Source organism: Oncorhynchus mykiss, chromosome 8, assembly GCF_013265735.2.
Source record: "Oncorhynchus mykiss isolate Arlee chromosome 8, USDA_OmykA_1.1, whole genome shotgun sequence".
NCBI lineage: Eukaryota > Metazoa > Chordata > Actinopteri > Salmoniformes > Salmonidae > Oncorhynchus > Oncorhynchus mykiss.
The window spans coordinates 73019384-73043687 of NC_048572.1; the positions used below are offsets into that span (position 1 = coordinate 73019384).

The 24304-nt window shown below is 43.4% G+C and overlaps 1 protein-coding gene across 1 annotated transcript in view; it reads right to left on the reverse strand.

Moving 5' to 3' along the window:
• LOC110530977 (epidermal growth factor receptor) overlaps positions 1–24304 on the reverse strand; it is an 89094-nt gene that overhangs the window by 3783 nt on the left and 61007 nt on the right. Inside the window, exons 20-24 of the mRNA XM_036986163.1 lie at positions 23900–24085; positions 23254–23409; positions 22898–22973; positions 19633–19877; positions 19300–19467 (exon numbers count right to left, since the gene is read on the reverse strand). Of these exons, the coding sequence (XP_036842058.1) occupies positions 19300–19467; positions 19633–19877; positions 22898–22973; positions 23254–23409; positions 23900–24085 (831 nt within the window). The remainder of the gene's footprint in view (positions 1–19299; positions 19468–19632; positions 19878–22897; positions 22974–23253; positions 23410–23899; positions 24086–24304) is intronic.

The following is a 24304-nucleotide window of genomic DNA, read 5'->3' on the forward strand; positions in this document are numbered from 1 at the left end:
AATTATGTCCATTTTGGAAGTGGATAACAACATTCTGCAGACCCTTCTTTATAAAACAACAGAAGAGCTGTGAGCATGAAGTGAGACATAATGGAATCACTTTTATTTGAGTCAGTGCAAGGATGTCACATTATCCAGTCCCTGTAATACACTAAAAACACTATTCTCTGTGTTAGAAATTAGAGCAGAGACAGAGCCAGGGGCTGGTGGAAACCTTTTCTTTTGACAGGTTTAGCAGATTCAGATGAACTCCTGGACATCCCCATTGAACATGCATTTTAGAGTCCGGGAAATCGCCTCTCTAGGTTATAAGTGACTGCCACATAGTAGTAGATGATGGCTAGCCATGTTGATGTGTTATTGTACCATATCATGTAGGAGCTGGGTGCTGAAGGTACTGAGGTATATATTACTATTATTGTACCGTAGAGTGTAGGAGCTGTGTGCTGAAGGTGCTGAGGTATATATTACTATTATTGTACCATATCATGTAGGAGCTGGGTGCTGAAGGTGCTGAGGTATATATTACTATTATTGTACTGTAGAGTGTAGGAGCTGTGTGCTGAGGTATATATTACTATTATTGTACCATATCATGTAGGAGCTGTGTGCTGAAGGTGCTGAGGTATATATTACTATTATTGTACCGTAGAGTGTAGGAGCTGTGTGCTGAGGTATATATTACTATTATTGTACCGTAGAGTGTAGGAGCTGTGTGCTGAAGGTGCTGAGGTATATATTACTATTATTGTACCGTAGAGTGTAGGAGCTGGGTGCTGAAGGTACTGAGGTATATATTACTATTATTGTACCATATCATGTAGGAGCTGTGTGCTGAAGGTACTGAGGTATATATTACTATTATTGTACCATATCATGTAGGAGCTGGGTGCTGAAGGTACTGAGGTATATATTACTATTATTGTACCATATCATGTAGGAGCTGGGTGCTGAAGGTACTGAGGTATATATTACTATTATTGTACCATATCATGTAGGAGCTGGGTGCTGAAGGTGCTGAGGTATATATTACTATTATTGTACCATATCATGTAGGAGCTGTGTGCTGAAGGTGCTGAGGTATATATTACTATTATTGTACCATATCATGTAGGAGCTGTGTGCTGAAGGTGCTGAGGTATATATTACTATTATTGTACCATACCATGTAGGAGCTGTGTGCTGAAGGTGCTGAGGTATATATTACTATTATTGTACCGTAGAGTGTAGGAGCTGTGTGCTGAAGATGCTGAGGTATATATTACTATTATTGTACCGTAGAGTGTAGGAGCTGTGTGCTGAGGTATATATTACTATTATTGTACCGTAGAGTGTAGGAGCTGGGTGCTGAAGGTGCTGAGGTATATATTACTATTATTGTACCATATCATGTAGGAGCTGGGTGCTGAGGTATATATTACTATTATTGTACCATATCATGTAGGAGCTGTGTGCTGAAGGTGCTGAGGTATATATTACTATTATTGTACCGTAGAGTGTAGGAGCTGGGTGCTGAAGGTACTGAGGTATATATTACTATTATTGTACCGTAGAGTGTAGGAGCTGGGTGCTGAGGTATATATTACTATTATTGTACCATATCATGTAGGAGCTGTGTGCTGAAGGTGCTGAGGTATATATTACTATTATTGTACCATATCATGTAGGAGCTGTGTGCTGAAGGTGCTGAGGTATATATTACTATTATTGTACCATATCATGTAGGAGCTGGGTGCTGAAGGTGCTGAGGTATATATTACTATTATTGTACCATATCATGTAGGAGCTGTGTGCTGAAGGTGCTGAGGTATATATTACTATTATTGTACCATATCATGTAGGAGCTGTGTGCTGAAGGTGCTGAGGTATATATTACTATTATTGTACCATATCATGTAGGAGCTGTGTGCTGAAGGTGCTGAGGTATATATTACTATTATTGTACCGTAGAGTGTAGGAGCTGTGTGCTGAAGATGCTGAGGTATATATTACTATTATTGTACCGTAGAGTGTAGGAGCTGTGTGCTGAGGTATATATTACTATTATTGTACCGTAGAGTGTAGGAGCTGGGTGCTGAAGGTGCTGAGGTATATATTACTATTATTGTACCATATCATGTAGGAGCTGGGTGCTGAGGTATATATTACTATTATTGTACCATATCATGTAGGAGCTGTGTGCTGAAGGTGCTGAGGTATATATTACTATTATTGTACCGTAGAGTGTAGGAGCTGGGTGCTGAAGGTACTGAGGTATATATTACTATTATTGTACCGTAGAGTGTAGGAGCTGGGTGCTGAGGTATATATTACTATTATTGTACCATATCATGTAGGAGCTGTGTGCTGAAGGTGCTGAGGTATATATTACTATTATTGTACCATATCATGTAGGAGCTGTGTGCTGAAGGTGCTGAGGTATATATTACTATTATTGTACCGTAGAGTGTAGGAGCTGTGTGCTGAGGTATATATTACTATTATTGTACCGTAGAGTGTAGGAGCTGGGTGCTGAAGGTGCTGAGGTATATATTACTATTATTGTACCGTAGAGTGTAGGAGCTGTGTGCTGAGGTATATATTACTATTATTGTACCGTAGAGTGTAGGAGCTGTGTGCTGAAGGTGCTGAGGTATATATTACTATTATTGTACCATATCATGTAGGAGCTGTGTGCTGAAGGTGCTGAGGTATATATTACTATTATTGTACCATATCATGTAGGAGCTGTGTGCTGAAGGTGCTGAGGTATATATTACTATTATTGTACCGTAGAGTGTAGGAGCTGTGTGCTGAAGGTGCTGAGGTATATATTACTATTATTGTACCGTAGAGTGTAGGAGCTGGGTGCTGAGGTATATATTACTATTATTGTACCATATCATGTAGGAGCTGGGTGCTGAGGTATATATTACTATTATTGTACCGTAGAGTGTAGGAGCTGGGTGCTGAAGGTGCTGAGGTATATATTACTATTATTGTACCGTAGAGTGTAGGAGCTGGGTGCTGAAGGTGCTGAGGTATATATTACTATTATTGTACCGTAGAGTGTAGGAGCTGTGTGCTGAGGTATATATTACTATTATTGTACCGTAGAGTGTAGGAGCTGGGTGCTGAAGGTGCTGAGGTATATATTACTATTATTGTACCATATCATGTAGGAGCTGTGTGCTGAAGGTGCTGAGGTATATATTACTATTATTGTACCATATCATGTAGGAGCTGGGTGCTGAAGGTGCTGAGGTATATATTACTATTATTGTACCGTAGAGTGTAGGAGCTGTGTGCTGAGGTATATATTACTATTATTGTACCGTAGAGTGTAGGAGCTGGGTGCTGAAGGTGCTGAGGTATATATTACTATTATTGTACCGTAGAGTGTAGGAGCTGGGTGCTGAAGGTACTGGAGGTATATATTACTATTATTGTACCGTAGAGTGTAGGAGCTGGGTGCTGAGGTATATATTACTATTATTGTACCATATCATGTAGGAGCTGGGTGCTGAAGGTACTGGAGGTATATATTACTATTATTGTACCGTAGAGTGTAGGAGCTGGGTGCTGAAGGTGCTGAGGTATATATTACTATTATTGTACCATATCATGTAGGAGCTGGGTGCTGAAGGTACTGGAGGTATATATTACTATTATTGTACCGTAGAGTGTAGGAGCTGGGTGCTGAAGGTGCTGAGGTATATATTACTATTATTGTACCATATCATGTAGGAGCTGGGTGCTGAAGGTACTGGAGGTATATATTACTATTATTGTACCGTAGAGTGTAGGAGCTGTGTGCTGAAGGTGCTGAGGTATATATTACTATTATTGTACCGTAGAGTGTAGGAGCTGGGTGCTGAAGGTACTGGAGGTATATATTACTATTATTGTACCGTAGAGTGTAGGAGCTGGGTGCTGAAGGTGCTGAGGTATATATTACTATTATTGTACCGTAGAGTGTAGGAGCTGGGTGCTGAGGTATATATTACTATTATTGTACCGTAGAGTGTAGGAGCTGGGTGCTGAGGTATATATTACTATTATTGTACCGTAGAGTGTAGGAGCTGGGTGCTGAGGTATATATTACTATTATTGTACCATATCATGTAGGAGCTGGGTGCTGAAGGTACTGGAGGTATATATTACTATTATTGTACCATATCATGTAGGAGCTGGGTGCTGAAGGTACTGGAGGTATATATTACTATTATTATACCGTAGAGTGTAGGAGCTGGGTGCTAAAGGTACTGAGGTATATATTACTATTATTGTACCGTAGAGTGTAGGAGCTGGGTGCTGAAGGTACTGGAGGTATATATTACTATTATTGTACCATATCATGTAGGAGCTGTGTGCTGAAGGTGCTGAGGTATATATTACTATTATTATACCGTAGATTGTAGGAGCTGGGTGCTGAGGTATATATTACTATTATTGTACCATATCATGTAGGAGCTGTGTGCTGAAGGTGCTGAGGTATATATTACTATTATTGTACCATATCATGTAGGAGCTGGGTGCTGAAGGTACTGAGGTATATATTACTATTATTGTACCATATCATGTAGGAGCTGGGTGCTGAAGGTGCTGAGGTATATATTACTATTATTGTACCATATCATGTAGGAGCTGTGTGCTGAAGGTGCTGAGGTATATATTACTATTATTGTACCATATCATGTAGGAGCTGGGTGCTGAAGGTGCTGAGGTATATATTACTATTATTGTACCATATCATGTAGGAGCTGGGTGCTGAAGGTGCTGAGGTATATATTACTATTATTGTACCATATCATGTAGGAGCTGGGTGCTGAAGGTACTGGAGGTATATATTACTATTATTATACCGTAGAGTGTAGGAGCTGGGTGCTGAGGTATATATTACTATTATTGTACCATATCATGTAGGAGCTGGGTGCTGAAGGTGCTGAGGTATATATTACTATTATTGTACCATATCATGTAGGAGCTGGGTGCTGAAGGTACTGAGGTATATATTACTATTATTGTACCGTAGAGTGTAGGAGCTGTGTGCTGAGGTATATATTACTATTATTGTACCGTAGAGTGTAGGAGCTGGGTGCTGAAGATGCTGAGGTATATATTACTATTATTGTACCGTAGAGTGTAGGAGCTGGGTGCTGAAGGTGCTGAGGTATATATTACTATTATTGTACCGTAGAGTGTAGGAGCTGTGTGCTGAAGGTGCTGAGGTATATATTACTATTATTGTACCGTAGAGTGTAGGAGCTGTGTGCTGAGGTATATATTACTATTATTGTACCATATCATGTAGGAGCTGTGTGCTGAAGGTACTGAGGTATATATTACTATTATTGTACCGTAGAGTGTAGGAGCTGTGTGCTGAAGGTGCTGAGGTATATATTACTATTATTGTACCGTAGAGTGTAGGAGCTGGGTGCTGAGGTATATATTACTATTATTGTACCATATCATGTAGGAGCTGGGTGCTGAGGTATATATTACTATTATTGTACCGTAGAGTGTAGGAGCTGGGTGCTGAAGGTGCTGAGGTATATATTACTATTATTGTACCGTAGAGTGTAGGAGCTGGGTGCTGAAGGTGCTGAGGTATATATTACTATTATTGTACCGTAGAGTGTAGGAGCTGTGTGCTGAGGTATATATTACTATTATTGTACCGTAGAGTGTAGGAGCTGGGTGCTGAAGGTGCTGAGGTATATATTACTATTATTGTACCATATCATGTAGGAGCTGTGTGCTGAAGGTGCTGAGGTATATATTACTATTATTGTACCATATCATGTAGGAGCTGGGTGCTGAAGGTGCTGAGGTATATATTACTATTATTGTACCGTAGAGTGTAGGAGCTGTGTGCTGAGGTATATATTACTATTATTGTACCGTAGAGTGTAGGAGCTGGGTGCTGAAGGTGCTGAGGTATATATTACTATTATTGTACCGTAGAGTGTAGGAGCTGGGTGCTGAAGGTACTGGAGGTATATATTACTATTATTGTACCGTAGAGTGTAGGAGCTGGGTGCTGAGGTATATATTACTATTATTGTACCATATCATGTAGGAGCTGGGTGCTGAAGGTACTGGAGGTATATATTACTATTATTGTACCGTAGAGTGTAGGAGCTGGGTGCTGAAGGTGCTGAGGTATATATTACTATTATTGTACCATATCATGTAGGAGCTGGGTGCTGAAGGTACTGGAGGTATATATTACTATTATTGTACCGTAGAGTGTAGGAGCTGGGTGCTGAAGGTGCTGAGGTATATATTACTATTATTGTACCATATCATGTAGGAGCTGGGTGCTGAAGGTACTGGAGGTATATATTACTATTATTGTACCGTAGAGTGTAGGAGCTGTGTGCTGAAGGTGCTGAGGTATATATTACTATTATTGTACCGTAGAGTGTAGGAGCTGGGTGCTGAAGGTACTGGAGGTATATATTACTATTATTGTACCGTAGAGTGTAGGAGCTGGGTGCTGAAGGTGCTGAGGTATATATTACTATTATTGTACCGTAGAGTGTAGGAGCTGGGTGCTGAGGTATATATTACTATTATTGTACCGTAGAGTGTAGGAGCTGGGTGCTGAGGTATATATTACTATTATTGTACCGTAGAGTGTAGGAGCTGGGTGCTGAGGTATATATTACTATTATTGTACCATATCATGTAGGAGCTGGGTGCTGAAGGTACTGGAGGTATATATTACTATTATTGTACCATATCATGTAGGAGCTGGGTGCTGAAGGTACTGGAGGTATATATTACTATTATTATACCGTAGAGTGTAGGAGCTGGGTGCTAAAGGTACTGAGGTATATATTACTATTATTGTACCGTAGAGTGTAGGAGCTGGGTGCTGAAGGTACTGGAGGTATATATTACTATTATTGTACCATATCATGTAGGAGCTGTGTGCTGAAGGTGCTGAGGTATATATTACTATTATTATACCGTAGATTGTAGGAGCTGGGTGCTGAGGTATATATTACTATTATTGTACCATATCATGTAGGAGCTGTGTGCTGAAGGTGCTGAGGTATATATTACTATTATTGTACCATATCATGTAGGAGCTGGGTGCTGAAGGTACTGAGGTATATATTACTATTATTGTACCATATCATGTAGGAGCTGGGTGCTGAAGGTGCTGAGGTATATATTACTATTATTGTACCATATCATGTAGGAGCTGTGTGCTGAAGGTGCTGAGGTATATATTACTATTATTGTACCATATCATGTAGGAGCTGGGTGCTGAAGGTGCTGAGGTATATATTACTATTATTGTACCATATCATGTAGGAGCTGGGTGCTGAAGGTGCTGAGGTATATATTACTATTATTGTACCATATCATGTAGGTGTCACACCCTGGTCAAAGTATTTTGTGTTTATCTTTATTTATTTGGTCAGGCCAGGGTGTGGCATGGGTTTTTGTATGTGGTGTGTATGTGTGGGGATTGTAGCTAGTGGGGTGTTCTAGCTAAGTCTATGGCTGTCTGAAGTGGTTCTCAATCAGAGGCAGGTGTTTATCGTTGTCTCTGATTGGGAACCATATTTAGGCAGCCATATTCTTTGAGTTTGTCGTGGGTGATTGTCCTTAGTGTCCTGATGTCATTGTTCTGTGTTAGGATACACAAGTATAGGCTGTTTCGGGTTTTGTTAAGTTTATTGTTTTGGTAGTGTTTGTGTTTAGTGTGTTAATTCATTAAACATGGATTGCAATAGACACGCCGCATTTTGGTCCGACTCTCCTTCTCACCAAGAAAACCGTTACAGAATCACCCACCACAAAGGGACCAAGCAGCGTGTCAACAGGCAAGAACAGCCCAAAGTGGAGTACAGTATGGACTATACTTCTTGGGAGGAGATAGACAGGTGGGCGGTCGACCCAGGGAGAGTGCCGGAGCCCGCCTGGGATTCGATGGAGCAGTGCGCGGAAGGATATAGGAGAATGGAGTTTGCGAAGCAAGCAAGGCGGCGCGGACGGTGGCCCCATAGTCAGCCCCAAAAATTTCTTGGGGGGGGGCTCAGGGAGAGTGTGGCAGAGTCAGGAGCCAGACCTGAGCCAACTCTCCCTGTTTATCGTGAGGAGCCAAGGAGGAGACCAGAGCCGGTGTTGGAGGTGAGCGAAACAGAGACTGTGAAGGAGTTAATGGGGAAATTGGAGGAGAGAGAAATGAGGGAGTTGCTGTGTTGGTGTTTTAAACATGGAATTCGCCCGACGGAGCGTGTCGGGGATTTGATGGCACCTGGGTCAGCGCTCCATACTCGTCCTGAGGTGCGTGTTAGTCGGCTGGTTAAGATGGTGCCAGTCTCACGTACCAGGCCTCCTGTGCACCTCCCTAGCCTTGCACGTCCTGTGCCAGCACCGCTCTCAAGATCTCCAGTACGCCTTCACGGTCTAACCCATCCTGTGCCACCTCCACACCCCAGCCCTCCGGTAGCAGCTCCCCGCACAAGGCTTCCTGTGCGTGTCCTCGGCCCAGTACCACCAGTGCCAGCACCACGCATCAGGCCTATAGTGTGCCTCGCCTGTCCAGCGCTGTCGGAGCCCTCCTCCTCTCCAGCGCTGTCGGAGTCTCCCGCCTGTTTAGCGCTGTTAGAGCCTTCCTTCTCTACAGCGCTGCCGGAGTCTCCCGCCTGTTCAGAACTGCCAGTTAGCATAGAGCTGCCAGTTAGCATAGAGCTGCCAGTTAGCATAGAGCTGCCAGTTAGCATAGAGCTGCCAGTTAGCAAGGAGCTGCCAGTCTGCAAGGAGCTGCCAGTCTGCAAGGAGCTGCCAGTCTGCATAGAGCTGCCAGTCTGCAAGGAGCTGCCAGTCTGCAAGGAGCCGCCAGAGCTGCCTGTCTGCAGGATGCCGCCAAAGCTGCCAGTCTGCAAGGAGCCGCCAGAGCTGCCAGTCTGCATGGAGCCGCCAGAGCTGCCAGTTAGCATGGAGCAGCCAGGGCCGCCAGTCAGCATGGAGCAGCCAGGGCCGCCAGTCAGCATGGAGCAGCCAGGGCCGCCAGTCAGCATGGAGCAGCCAGGGCCGCCAGTCAGCATGGGGCAGCCAGTCAGCATGGAGCAGCCAGTCAGCATGGAGCAGCCAGAGCAGCCAGTCAGCATGGAGCAGCCAGAGCAGCCAGTCAGCATGGAGCAGCCAGAGCTGCCAGTCAGCATGGAGCTGCCAGTCAGCATGGAGCAGCCAGAGCTGCCAGTCATCATGGAGCAGCCAGTCAGCATGGAGCAGCCAGAGCTGCCAGTCGACCAGACTCTTCCAGATCTGCCAGTCGACCAGACTCTTCCAGATCTGCCAGTCGACCAGACTCTTCCAGATCTGCCAGTCGACCAGACTCTCCCAGACCTGCCAGTCGACCAGACTCTCCCAGATCTGCCAGTCGACCAGACTCTCCCAGATCTGCCAGTCGACCAGACTCTCCCAGATCTGCCAGTCGACCAGACTCTTCCAGATCTGCCAGTCGACCAGACTCTTCCAGATCTGCCAGTCGACCAGACTCTTCCAGATCTGCCAGTCGACCAGACTCTTCCAGATCCGCCAGTCGACCAGACTCTTCCAGATCCGCCAGTCGACCAGACTCTTCCAGATCCGCCAGTCGACCAGACTCTTCCAGATCTGCCAGTCGACCAGACTCTTCCAGATCTGCCAGTCGACCAGACTCTTCCAGATCTGCCAGTCGACCAGACTCTTCCAGATCTGCCAGTCGACCAGACTCTTCCAGATCTGCCAGTCGACCAGACTCTTCCAGATCTGCCAGTCGACCAGACTCTTCCAGATCTGCCAGTCGACCAGACTCTTCCAGATCTGCCAGTCGACCAGACTCTTCCAGATCTGCCAGTCGACCAGACTCTTCCAGATCTGCCAGTCGACCAGACTCTTCCAGATCTGCCAGTCGACCAGACTCTTCCAGATCTGCCAGTCGACCAGACTCTTCAAGATCTGCCAGTCGACCAGACTCTTCCAGATCTGCCAGTCAGCCAGGATCTGCCAGTCAGCCAGGATCTGCCGAAACCACCAGCCAGCCAGGTAGATTCATCAACCTGCCTGAGCTTCCTCTCACTCCTGAGCTTCCTCTCACTCCTGAGCTTCCCCTCAGTCCCGAGCTGCCTCAGTCCCGAGCTGCCCCTCAGTCCCGATCTGCTCCTCAGTCCAGTGGGGTTCTGGGTGAGGACTACTAGGCCATGGTCGGCGGCGAGGGTGGACTATCCAGGGACGCGAGGAGAAGGGACTAAGACATTGATTGAGTGGGGTCCACGTCCCGCGCCGGAGCCGCCACCATGGACAGACGCCCACCCGGACCCTCCCTATTGTTTTGAGGTGCGTTCGGGAGTCCGCACCTTAGGGGGGGGGTTCTGTCACACCCTGGTCAAAGTATTTTGTGTTTATCTTTATTTATTTGGTCAGGCCAGGGTGTGGCATGGGTTTTTGTATGTGGTGTGTATGTGTGGGGATTGTAGCTAGTGGGGTGTTCTAGCTAAGTCTATGGCTGTCTGAAGTGGTTCTCAATCAGAGGCAGGTGTTTATCGTTGTCTGATTGGGAACCATATTTAGGCAGCCATATTCTTTGAGTTTGTCGTGGGTGATTGTCCTTAGTGTCCTGATGTCATTGTTCTGTGTTAGGATACACAAGTATAGGCTGTTTCGGGTTTTGTTAAGTTTATTGTTTTGGTAGTGTTTGTGTTTAGTGTGTTAATTCATTAAACATGGATTGCAATAGACACGCCGCATTTTGGTCCGACTCTCCTTCTCACCAAGAAAACCGTTACAGAAGGAGCTGGGTGCTGAAGGTACTGGAGGTATATATTACTATTATTGTACCGTAGAGTGTAGGAGCTGTGTACTGAGGTATATATTACTATTATTGTACCGTAGAGTGTAGGAGCTGGGTGCTGAAGGTGCTGAGGTATATATTACTATTATTGTACCGTAGAGTGTAGGAGCTGTGTGCTGAAGGTGCTGAGGTATATATTACTATTGTACCGTAGAGTGTAGGAGCTGTGTGCTGAGGTATATATTACTATTATTGTACCATATCATGTAGGAGCTGTGTGCTGAAGGTACTGAGGTATATATTACTATTATTGTACCGTAGAGTGTAGGAGCTGGGTGCTGAGGTATATATTACTATTATTGTACTGTAGAGTGTAGGAGCTGGATGCTGAAGGTACTGGAGGTATATATTACTATTATTGTACCGTAGAGTGTAGGAGCTGGGTGCTGAGGTATTTATTACTATTATTGTACCATATCATGTAGGAGCTGTGTGCTGAAGGTGCTGAGGTATATATTACTATTATTGTACCATATCATGTAGGAGCTGTGTGCTGAAGGTGCTGAGGTATTTATTACTATTATTGTACCATATCATGTAGGAGCTGTGTGCTGAAGGTGCTGAGGTATATATTACTATTATTGTACCATATCATGTAGGAGCTGTGTGCTGAAGGTGCTGAGGTATATATTACTATTATTGTACCATATCATGTAGGAGCTGCGTGCTGAAGGTGCTGAGGTATATATTACTATTATTGTACCGTAGAGTGTAGGAGCTGTGTGCTGAAGGTGCTGAGGTATATATTACTATTATTGTACCGTAGAGTGTAGGAGCTGGGTGCTGAGGTATATATTACTATTATTGTACCATATCATGTAGGAGCTGGGTGCTGAGGTATATATTACTATTATTGTACCGTAGAGTGTAGGAGCTGGGTGCTGAAGGTGCTGAGGTATATATTACTATTATTGTACCGTAGAGTGTAGGAGCTGTGTGCTGAGGTATATATTACTATTATTGTACCATATCATGTAGGAGCTGTGTGCTGAAGGTGCTGAGGTATATATTACTATTATTGTACCATATCATGTAGGAGCTGGGTGCTGAAGGTGCTGAGGTATATATTACTATTATTGTACCGTAGAGTGTAGGTGCTGAAGGTACTGGAGGTATATATTACTATTATTGTACCGTAGAGTGTAGGAGCTGGGTGCTGAGGTATATATTACTATTATTGTACCATATCATGTAGGAGCTGGGTGCTGAAGGTACTGGAGGTATATATTACTATTATTGTACCGTAGAGTGTAGGAGCTGGGTGCTGAAGGTGCTGAGGTATATATTACTATTATTGTACCATATCATGTAGGAGCTGGGTGCTGAAGGTACTGGAGGTATATATTACTATTATTGTACCGTAGAGTGTAGGAGCTGGGTGCTGAAGGTGCTGAGGTATATATTACTATTATTGTACCATATCATGTAGGAGCTGGGTGCTGAAGGTACTGGAGGTATATATTACTATTATTGTACCGTAGAGTGTAGGAGCTGGGTGCTGAAGGTGATGAGGTATATATTACTATTATTGTACCGTAGAGTGTAGGAGCTGGGTGCTGAAGGTACTGGAGGTATATATTACTATTATTGTACCGTAGAGTGTAGGAGCTGGGTGCTGAAGGTGCTGAGGTATATATTACTATTATTGTACCGTAGAGTGTAGGAGCTGTGTGCTGAGGTATATATTACTATTATTGTACCGTAGAGTGTAGGAGCTGGGTGCTGAGGTATATATTACTATTATTGTACCGTAGAGTGTAGGAGCTGGGTGCTGAGGTATATATTACTATTATTGTACCATATCATGTAGGAGCTGGGTGCTGAAGGTACTGGAGGTATATATTACTATTATTGTACCATATCATGTAGGAGCTGGGTGCTGAAGGTACTGAGGTATATATTACTATTATTATACCGTAGAGTGTAGGAGCTGGGTGCTGAAGGTACTGAGGTATATATTACTATTATTGTACCGTAGAGTGTAGGAGCTGGGTGCTGAAGGTACTGGAGGTATATATTACTATTATTGTACCATATCATGTAGGAGCTGTGTGCTGAAGGTGCTGAGGTATATATTACTATTATTGTACCATATCATGTAGGAGCTGGGTGCTGAAGGTACTGAGGTATATATTACTATTATTGTACCATATCATGTAGGAGCTGTGTGCTGAAGGTGCTGAGGTATATATTACTATTATTGTACCATATCATGTAGGAGCTGGGTGCTGAGGTATATATTACTATTATTGTACCGTAGAGTGTAGGAGCTGGGTGCTGAAGGTGCTGAGGTATATATTACTATTATTGTACCGTAGAGTGTAGGAGCTGGGTGCTGAAGGTGCTGAGGTATATATTACTATTATTGTACCGTAGAGTGTAGGAGCTGTGTGCTGAAGGTACTGAGGTATATATTACTATTATTGTACCGTAGAGTGTAGGAGCTGTGTGCTGAAGGTGCTGAGGTATATATTACTATTATTGTACCATATCATGTAGGAGCTGGGTGCTGAAGGTACTGGAGGTATATATTACTATTATTATACCGTAGAGTGTAGGAGCTGGGTGCTGAGGTATATATTACTATTATTGTACCATATCATGTAGGAGCTGTGTGCTGAAGGTGCTGAGGTATATATTACTATTATTGTACCATATCATGTAGGAGCTGGGTGCTGAAGGTACTGAGGTATATATTACTATTATTGTACCATATCATGTAGGAGCTGGGTGCTGAAGGTGCTGAGGTATATATTACTATTATTGTACCGTAGAGTGTAGGAGCTGTGTGCTGAGGTATATATTACTATTATTGTACTGTAGAGTGTAGGAGCTGGGTGCTGAGGTATATATTACTATTATTGTACCGTAGAGTGTAGGAGCTGGGTGCTGAGGTATATATTACTATTATTGTACCATATCATGTAGGAGCTGGGTGCTGAAGGTACTGGAGGTATATATTACTATTATTGTACCATATCATGTAGGAGCTGGGTGCTGAAGGTACTGAGGTATATATTACTATTATTATACCGTAGAGTGTAGGAGCTGGGTGCTGAAGGTACTGAGGTATATATTACTATTATTGTACCGTAGAGTGTAGGAGCTGGGTGCTGAAGGTACTGGAGGTATATATTACTATTATTGTACCATATCATGTAGGAGCTGTGTGCTGAAGGTGCTGAGGTATATATTACTATTATTATACCGTAGAGTGTAGGAGCTGGGTGCTGAGGTATATATTACTATTATTGTACCATATCATGTAGGAGCTGTGTGCTGAAGGTGCTGAGGTATATATTACTATTATTGTACCATATCATGTAGGAGCTGGGTGCTGAAGGTACTGAGGTATATATTACTATTATTGTACCATATCATGTAGGAGCTGGGTGCTGAAGGTGCTGAGGTATATATTACTATTATTGTACCATATCATGTAGGAGCTGTGTGCTGAAGGTGCTGAGGTATATATTACTATTATTGTACCATATCATGTAGGAGCTGGGTGCTGAAGGTGCTGAGGTATATATTACTATTATTGTACCATATCATGTAGGAGCTGGGTGCTGAAGGTGCTGAGGTATATATTACTATTATTGTACCATATCATGTAGGAGCTGGGTGCTGAAGGTACTGGAGGTATATATTACTATTATTGTACCATATCATGTAGGAGCTGGGTGCTGAAGGTACTGGAGGTATATATTACTATTATTATACCGTAGAGTGTAGGAGCTGGGTGCTGAGGTATATATTACTATTATTGTACCATATCATGTAGGAGCTGTGTGCTGAAGGTGCTGAGGTATATATTACTATTATTGTACCATATCATGTAGGAGCTGGGTGCTGAAGGTGCTGAGGTATATATTACTATTATTGTACCGTAGAGTGTAGGAGCTGGGTGCTGAAGGTGCTGAGGTATATATTACTATTATTGTACCATATCATGTAGGAGCTGGGTGCTGAAGGTACTGGAGGTATATATTACTATTATTATACCGTAGAGTGTAGGAGCTGGGTGCTGAGGTATATATTACTATTATTGTACCATATCATGTAGGAGCTGTGTGCTGAAGGTGCTGAGGTATATATTACTATTATTGTACCATATCATGTAGGAGCTGGGTGCTGAAGGTACTGAGGTATATATTACTATTATTGTACCATATCATGTAGGAGCTGGGTGCTGAAGGTGCTGAGGTATATATTACTATTATTGTACCGTAGAGTGTAGGAGCTGTGTGCTGAGGTATATATTACTATTATTGTACCGTAGAGTGTAGGAGCTGGGTGCTGAAGGTACTGGAGGTATATATTACTATTATTATACCGTAGAGTGTAGGAGCTGGGTGCTGAGGTATATATTACTATTATTGTACCATATCATGTAGGAGCTGTGTGCTGAAGGTGCTGAGGTATATATTACTATTATTGTACCATATCATGTAGGAGCTGGGTGCTGAAGGTACTGAGGTATATATTACTATTATTGTACCATATCATGTAGGAGCTGGGTGCTGAAGGTGCTGAGGTATATATTACTATTATTGTACCGTAGAGTGTAGGAGCTGTGTGCTGAGGTATATATTACTATTATTGTACCGTAGAGTGTAGGAGCTGGGTGCTGAAGGTGCTGAGGTATATATTACTATTATTGTACCGTAGAGTGTAGGAGCTGGGTGCTGAAGGTGCTGAGGTATATATTACTATTATTGTACCGTAGAGTGTAGGAGCTGTGTGCTGAGGTATATATTACTATTATTGTACCATATCATGTAGGAGCTGTGTGCTGAAGGTGCTGAGGTATATATTACTATTATTGTACCGTAGAGTGTAGGAGCTGTGTGCTGAAGGTGCTGAGGTATATATTACTATTATTGTACCGTAGAGTGTAGGAGCTGGGTGCTGAGGTATATATTACTATTATTGTACCGTAGAGTGTAGGAGCTGGGTGCTGAAGGTACTGGAGGTATATATTACTATTATTGTACCGTAGAGTGTAGGAGCTGGGTGCTGAGGTATTTATTACTATTATTGTACCGTAGAGTGTAGGAGCTGGGTGCTGAGGTATATATTACTATTATTGTACCATATCATGTAGGAGCTGTGTGCTGAAGGTGCTGAGGTATATATTACTATTATTGTACCATATCATGTAGGAGCTGGGTGCTGAAGGTACTGGAGGTATATATTACTATTATTATACCGTAGAGTGTAGGAGCTGGGTGCTGAGGTATATATTACTATTATTGTACCATATCATGTAGGAGCTGTGTGCTGAAGGTGCTGAGGTATATATTACTATTATTGTACCATATCATGTAGGAGCTGGGTGCTGAAGGTACTGAGGTATATATTACTATTATTGTACCATATCATGTAGGAGCTGGGTGCTGAAGGTGCTGAGGTATATATTACTATTATTGTACCGTAGAGTGTAGGAGCTGTGTGCTGAAGGTGCTGAGGTATATATTACTATTATTGTACCGTAGAGTGTAGGAGCTGTGTGCTGAGGTATATATTACTATTATTGTACCGTAGAGTGTAGGAGCTGGGTGCTGAAGGTGCTGAGGTATATATTACTATTATTGTACCGTAGAGTGTAGGAGCTGTGTGCTGAAGGTGCTGAGGTATATATTACTATTATTGTACCGTAGAGTGTAGGAGCTGTGTGCTGAGGTATATATTACTATTATTGTACCATATCATGTAGGAGCTGTGTGCTGAAGGTGCTGAGGTATATATTACTATTATTGTACCGTAGAGTGTAGGAGCTGGGTGCTGAAGGTGCTGAGGTATATATTACTATTATTGTACCATATCATGTAGGAGCTGGGTGCTGAAGGTGCTGAGGTATATATTACTATTATTGTACCGTAGAGTGTAGGAGCTGTGTGCTGAGGTATATATTACTATTATTGTACCGTAGAGTGTAGGAGCTGGGTGCTGAAGGTGCTGAGGTATATATTACTATTATTGTACCATATCATGTAGGAGCTGGGTGCTGAAGGTGCTGAGGTATATATTACTATTATTGTACCGTAGAGTGTAGGAGCTGGGTGCTGAAGGTGCTGAGGTATATATTACTATTATTGTACCATATCATGTAGGAGCTGTGTGCTGAAGGTGCTGAGGTATATATTACTATTATTGTACCGTAGAGTGTAGGAGCTGGGTGCTGAAGGTGCTGAGGTATATATTACTATTATTGTACCATATCATGTAGGAGCTGTGTGCTGAAGGTGCTGAGGTATATATTACTATTATTGTACCGTAGAGTGTAGGAGCTGGGTGCTGAAGGTGCTGAGGTATATATTACTATTATTGTACCGTAGAGTGTAGGAGCTGGGTGCTGAGGTATATATTACTATTATTGTACCGTAGAGTGTAGGAGCTGGGTGCTGAAGGTACTGGAGGTATATATTACTATTATTGTACCGTAGAGTGTAGGAGCTGGGTGCTGAGGTATTTATTACTATTATTGTACCGTAGAGTGTAGGAGCTGGGTGCTGAGGTATATATTACTATTATTGTACCATATCATGTAGGAGCTGTGTGCTGAAGGTGCTGAGGTATATATTACTATTATTGTACCATATCATGTAGGAGCTGGGTGCTGAAGGTACTGGAGGTATATATTACTATTATTGTACCGTAGAGTGTAGGAGCTGGATGCTGAGGTATATATTACTATTATTGTACCGTAGAGTGTAGGAGCTGGGTGCCGAGGTATATATTACTATTATTGTACCGTAGAGTGTAGGAGCTGGATGCTGAGGTATATATTACTATTATTGTACCGTAGAGTGTAGGAGCTGGGTGCTGAGGTATATATTACTATTATTGTACCGTAGAGTGTAGGAGCTGGTTGCTGAGGTATATATTACTATTATTGTACCGTAGAGTGTAGGAGCTGGGTGCTGAGGTATATATTACTATTATTGTACCGTAGAGTGTAGGAGCTGGGTGCTGAAGGTGCTGAGGTATATATTACTATTATTGTACCGTAGAGTGTAGGAGCTGTGTGCTGAAGGTACTGAGGTATATATTACTATTATTGTACCGTAGAGTGTAGGAGCTGGGTGCTGAGGTATATATTACTATTATTGTACCGTAGAGTGTAGGAGCTGGGTGCTGAAGGTGCTGAGGTATATATTACTATTATTGTACTGTAGAGTGTAGGAGCTGTGTGCTGAAGGTGCTGAGGTATATATTACTATTATTGTACCATATCATGTAGGAGCTGGGTGCTGAAGGTACTGGAGGTATATATTACTATTATTGTACCGTAGTGTGTAGGAGCTGGATGCTGAGGTATATATTACTATTATTGTACCGTAGAGTGTAGGAGCTGGGTGCCGAGGTATATATTACTATTATTGTACCGTAGAGTGTAGGAGCTGGATGCTGAGGTATATATTACTATTATTGTACCGTAGAGTGTAGGAGCTGGGTGCTGAGGTATATATTACTATTATTGTACCGTAGAGTGTAGGAGCTGTGTGCTGAGGTATATATTACTATTATTGTACCGTAGAGTGTAGGAGCTGGGTGCTGAGGTATATATTACTATTATTGTACCGTAGAGTGTAGGAGCTGGGTGCTGAAGGTGCTGAGGTATATATTACTATTATTGTACTGTAGAGTGTAGGAGCTGTGTGCTGAGGCATATATTACTATTATTGTACCATATCATGTAGGAGCTGGGTGCTGAAGGTACTGAGGTATATATTACTATTATTGTACCGTAAAGTGTAGGAGCTGGGTGCTGAGGTATATATTACTATTGTTGTACCGTAGAGTGTAGGAGCTGGGTGCTGAAGGTACTGGAGGTATATATTACTATTATTGTACCGTAGAGTGTAGGAGCTGTGTGCTGAGGTATATATTACTATTATTGTACCGTAGAGTGTAGGAGCTGGGTGCTGAAGGTGCTGAGGTATATATTACTATTATTGTACCATATCATGTAGGAGCTGGGTGCTGAAGGTGCTGAGGTATATATTACTATTATTGTACCATATCATGTAGGAGCTGGGTGCTGAGGTATATATTACTATTATTGTACCATATCATGTAGGAGCTGGGTGCTGAAGGTGCTGAGGTATATATTACTATTATTGTACCATATCATGTAGGAGCTGGGTGCTGAGGTATATATTACTATTATTGTACCATATCATGTAGGAGCTGGGTGCTGAAGGTGCTGAGGTATATATTACTATTATTGTACCATATCATGTAGGAGCTGGGTGCTGAAGGTGCTGAGGTATATATTACTATTATTGTACCATATCATGTAGGAGCTGGGTGCTGAGGTATATATTACTATTATTGTACCATATCATGTAGGAGCTGGGTGCTGAAGGTGCTGAGGTATATATTACTATTATTGTACCATATCATGTAGGAGCTGGGTGCTGAAGGTGCTGAGGTATATATTACTATTATTGTACCGTAGAGTGTAGGAGCTGGGTGCGGGAGGTACTGGAGCTACTGAAGAAGCCGTGCTGAGGAACTAGGTACTCGTCTGCGTCCACAGCATCTTCCATGTCCTCTCCACTGATCAGACTGTGGTAGTACTTGGTGTCAGTGGGGCTGGGGAGGTGCATCCGGTCGTCACCCTGGAAGAGACACACACAACTCACCATCAGTACCAAAAAAACAGGCAGAAAGAATAATAGAGTAGCTAGGTGGTTGTTCACTAGCTTTACAGTGGCTGAGGGAGTCTAATAGATTTGTGTTGTGTGACTCTACAGTTATTCCTGGCAAGGAGTTAAAACGCTTACCTGGATGACAAGGTAACGTGGGGGATCCCGCGCCATCTTGGAAAACTCAGCTATCAGCTCCCGGAAACGAGGTCTGCTGTCTGCGTCGATCATCCAACATTTGACCATGATCATGTAGACGTCTATGGTACAGATGGGAGGCTGGGGGAGCCGCTCGCCTTTCTCCAGCACCCCTGCTACCTCACTGGCTGGGATGCCGTCATAGGGCTTGGTCCCAAACGTCATCAGCTCCCACGCGGTCACACCTAAACAGAGGTACAGTGAAACAGAGTCACAATCAATGACATAATCTCAGTTAAAAACTTTCATTACTGTCACACTTAATGATAGTGGCACAATCTCAGATAAAGTTCAGTCACTAGGAAAGATGACTGTTTTCATTCCAGAAAAGCAGATAGCATTGTGTTGATATCTGCCTAAGTTAGTTTTCAGAACATTCCACAGTAAACATCAGTAAGTTGGATGTGTCCTTAGGAGTGGGAGTTGTCATGTTCCGTTGGTGTTGGAGCAGTTTGAAAGGGAAAAGGAGGATGAGGAAAAGGAGAAGAGGATGGAAAGAAGGGAGGAGGAGGGCTGGCTGCTGCTACTGATGTCTTTGCCTTGTAGAGCGGAAGACACAATCCAACCTCAGAGGACAGGATCTGGAGACTGGCCTGCTGAGCATGTGTGTCTGTGTGCGTGTGTGTGTGTGTGTGTGCATGCTTGCGCGTGTCCAAACCGGGGGTGGTGTGTGTGTTGTTGACTTGAGAAAGTTGAGGTTTCAACATTTTTTTTGACAAGACATTGGGCCTCTGGGACTTGCGGTGCATATCACCGATACTCGTTACCTGTTTCTCTCATCTCCCAGACTCTAGCAAACCAACATCCCCATTTGGATCTGACTCTAACAGATTTGCGTAAGTGTATTATCCAGAATCAATATTTATGTATCTGGAGTTACACAAGCAATGTAGTTAATTCTGAAATGATGCAGCATTGGCATGTTAGTGTTTTGGCAGAATGTAAAGGTATCAGTGCATTAATCCTATTAAATAGTGTATATGTAAGTTCTCCTGACTTACCATACCTCCACAGGATGCATGTTCTCCTGACTTACCATACCTCCACAGGATGCATGTTCTCCTGACTTACCATACCTCCACAGGATGCATGTTCTCCTGACTTACCATACCTCCACAGGATGCATGTTCTCCTGACTTACCATACCTCCACAGGATGCATGTTCTCCTGACTTACCATACCTCCACAGGATGCATGTTCTCCTGACTTACCATACCTCCACAGGATGTAAGTTCTCCTGACTTACCATAGCTCCACAGGATGCATGTTCTTCTGACTTACCATACCTCCACAGGATGCAAGTTCTCCTGACTTACCATACCTCCACAGGATGTAAGTTCTCCTGACTTACCATACCTCCACAGAATGCAAGTTCTCCTGACTTACCATAACTCCACAGGATGCAAGTTCTCCTGACTACCATACCTCCACAGGATGCAAGTTCTCCTGACTTACCATACCTCCACAGGATGTAAGTTCTCCTGACTTACCATACCTCCACAGGATTCAAGTTCTCCTGACTTACCATACCTCCACAGGATGCATGTTCTCCTGACTTACCATACCTCCACAGGATGCATGTTCTCCTGACTTACCATACCTCCACAGGATGCATGTTCTCCTGGCTTACCATACCTCCACAGGATGCATGTTCTCCTGGCTTACCATACCTCCACAGGATGCATGTTCTCCTGACTTACCATACCTCCACAGGATGCATGTTCTCCTGACTTACCATACCTCCACAGGATGCATGTTCTCCTGACTTACCATACCTCCACAGGATGCATGTTCTCCTGACTTACCATACCTCCACAGGATGAAAGTTCTCCTGACTTACCATAACTCCACAGGATGCATGTTCTCCTGACTTACCATACCTCCACAGGATGCATGTTCTCCTGACTTACCATACCTCCACAGGATGCATGTTCTCCTGACTTACCATACCTCCACAGGATGCATGTTCTCCTGACTTACCATACCTCCACAGGATGCATGTTCTCCTGACTTACCATACCTCCACAGGATGCATGTTCTTCTGACTTACCATAGCTCCACAGGATGCATGTTCTCTTGACTTACCATACCTCCACAGGATGCATGTTCTCCTGACTTACCATACCTCCACAGGATGTAAGTTCTCCTGACTTACCATACCTCCACAGGATGCATGTTCTCCTGACTTACCATACCTCCACAGGATGCATGTTCTCCTGACTTACCATAGCTCCACAGGATGCATGTTCTCCTGACTTACCATACCTCCACAGGATGCATGTTCTCCTGACTTACCATACCTCCACAGGAGGCATGTTCTCCTGACTTACCATAGCTCCACAGGCTGCATGTTCTCCTGACTTACCATACCTCCACAGGATGCATGTTCTCCTGACTTACCATACCTCCACAGGATGCATGTTCTCCTGACTTACCATACCTCCACAGGATGCATGTTCTCCTGACTTACCATAACTCCACAGGATGCATGTTCTCCTGACTTACCATACCTCCACAGGATGCATGTTCTCCTGACTTACCATACCTCCACAGGAGGCATGTTCTCCTGACTTACCATAGCTCCACAGGCTGCATGTTCTCCTGACTTACCATACCTCCACAGGATGCATGTTCTCCTGACTTACCATACCTCCACAGGATGCATGTTCTCCTGACTTACCATACCTCCACAGGATGCATGTTCTCCTGACTTACCATAGCTCCACAGGCTGCATGTTCTCCTGACTTACCATACCTCCACAGGATGCATGTTCTCCTGACTTACCATACCTCCACAGGATGCATGTTCTCCTGACTTACCATACCTCCACAGGATGCATGTTCTCCTGACTTACCATAGCTCCACAGGCTGCATGTTCTCCTGACTTACCATACCTCCACAGGATGCATGTTCTCCTGACTTACCATACCTCCACAGGATGCATGTTCTCCTGACTTACCATACCTCCACAGGATGCATGTTCTCCTGACTTACCATACCTCCACAGGATGCATGTTCTCCTGACTTACCATACCTCCACAGGATGCATGTTCTCCTGACTTACCATACCTCCACAGGATGCATGTTCTCCTGACTTACCATACCTCCACAGGATGCATGTTCTCCTGACTTACCATAGCTCCACAGGCTGCATGTTCTCCTGACTTACCATACCTCCACAGGATGCATGTTCTCCTGACTTACCATAGCTCCACACGTCACTTTGATGTGTATATGTCCGGTAGAGGATGGACTCCAGTGCCATCCATTTGATTGGTACCTGCAGAGAAAGGGTTCTCATGACATAGGGCTCACTGTGCAAGACCAACCTGAGGTAGCTAATACAACATTAAGTATGTAGGTAAAGTATTGTGTTATCGATAGACTATATATAATAGGTTGGGTAAGGGATGGACATAGTAACAACATACATTATCACTATCATACAATCAAAGTAAAGGGGATCATAATATTATATTTACACTCCAAAAAATGGGTTCTGTTACATTACTACACAGTAATTCAATTAAAATCAAATGACATGAGGAGATTGAGCAGACCTTTCCTCCGTCTGCGTGGTACTCCTTCTCGTCAGAGTTGAGGAGTTTGGCCAGGCCGAAATCAGTGATCTTGACATGCTGAGGGGTCTTCACCAGGACGTTCCTCGCTGCCAGGTCACGATGCACCAGGTGATGCTCCTCCAGGTAGCTCATTCCCTGGGATCAACCACAGGTGAAAGGTCAAATTATCTTGTATACGTCGACAGCTATACATGGGGCCTGTTCGATTACTACTGAAAATTAAGGAAGCATTCTAACAGTATTCACATTTTTCATGACTCATTGTTTGATTAGGTTTTAAAGAGGTCAACAAGACGTCAAATGAGGGTTGAACTGTAGGGGTCTATTAGGAGCCTATACATTGCCATACATGGTTACACCAGACGTTCCACTGACTCCTGTTTGATTAAATACCATACACTGTGACTCATGGGTAGTCAGAAATTAGGGTCAGGAAAACTCAGGGCCTCATCATAGTCTGGGTGCCATTCATCAGTAAGTTGGATGTGTCCTTAGTAGTGGGAGCTGTCAAGTTCCATTGGTGTTGGAGCAGTTTGAAAAGGAGGATGAGGAAGTATTGGAAAATCACTGCAATTTAAAAAAACACTATCCGGTCGATGACTGTTTAAATGCAGCTTAGTCTTACCTTGGCTATCTGTACACACCAGTTGAGAAGGTACTGGGACCCGATGTTGTCCTTGTTCTCCTTGATATAGTCCAGCAGACAGCCATAGGGCATGAGCTGGGTGACCAGCTGGACTGTAGAGGTCAGGCAGATGCCCAGCAGACGACAAACATGGGGGTGGTCCACACCGGCCATCACATAGGCCTCCTAGAGTCAGATAGATACAGTACCAATATTTACTACTGGCCAAGAAGGAGGGCATCACTACTCTGCTCCACACTAGTCATCACATTGTAGGCGTTATACAAAAACACACAAACAGTGCAGTATACAGCATTTAGGGCTAGGGATGGTGGCATCATTCTACTGTGAGTTCATAAAACCCACACAACATTAACATTTCATAACAACTGACAGCTTGAAGAC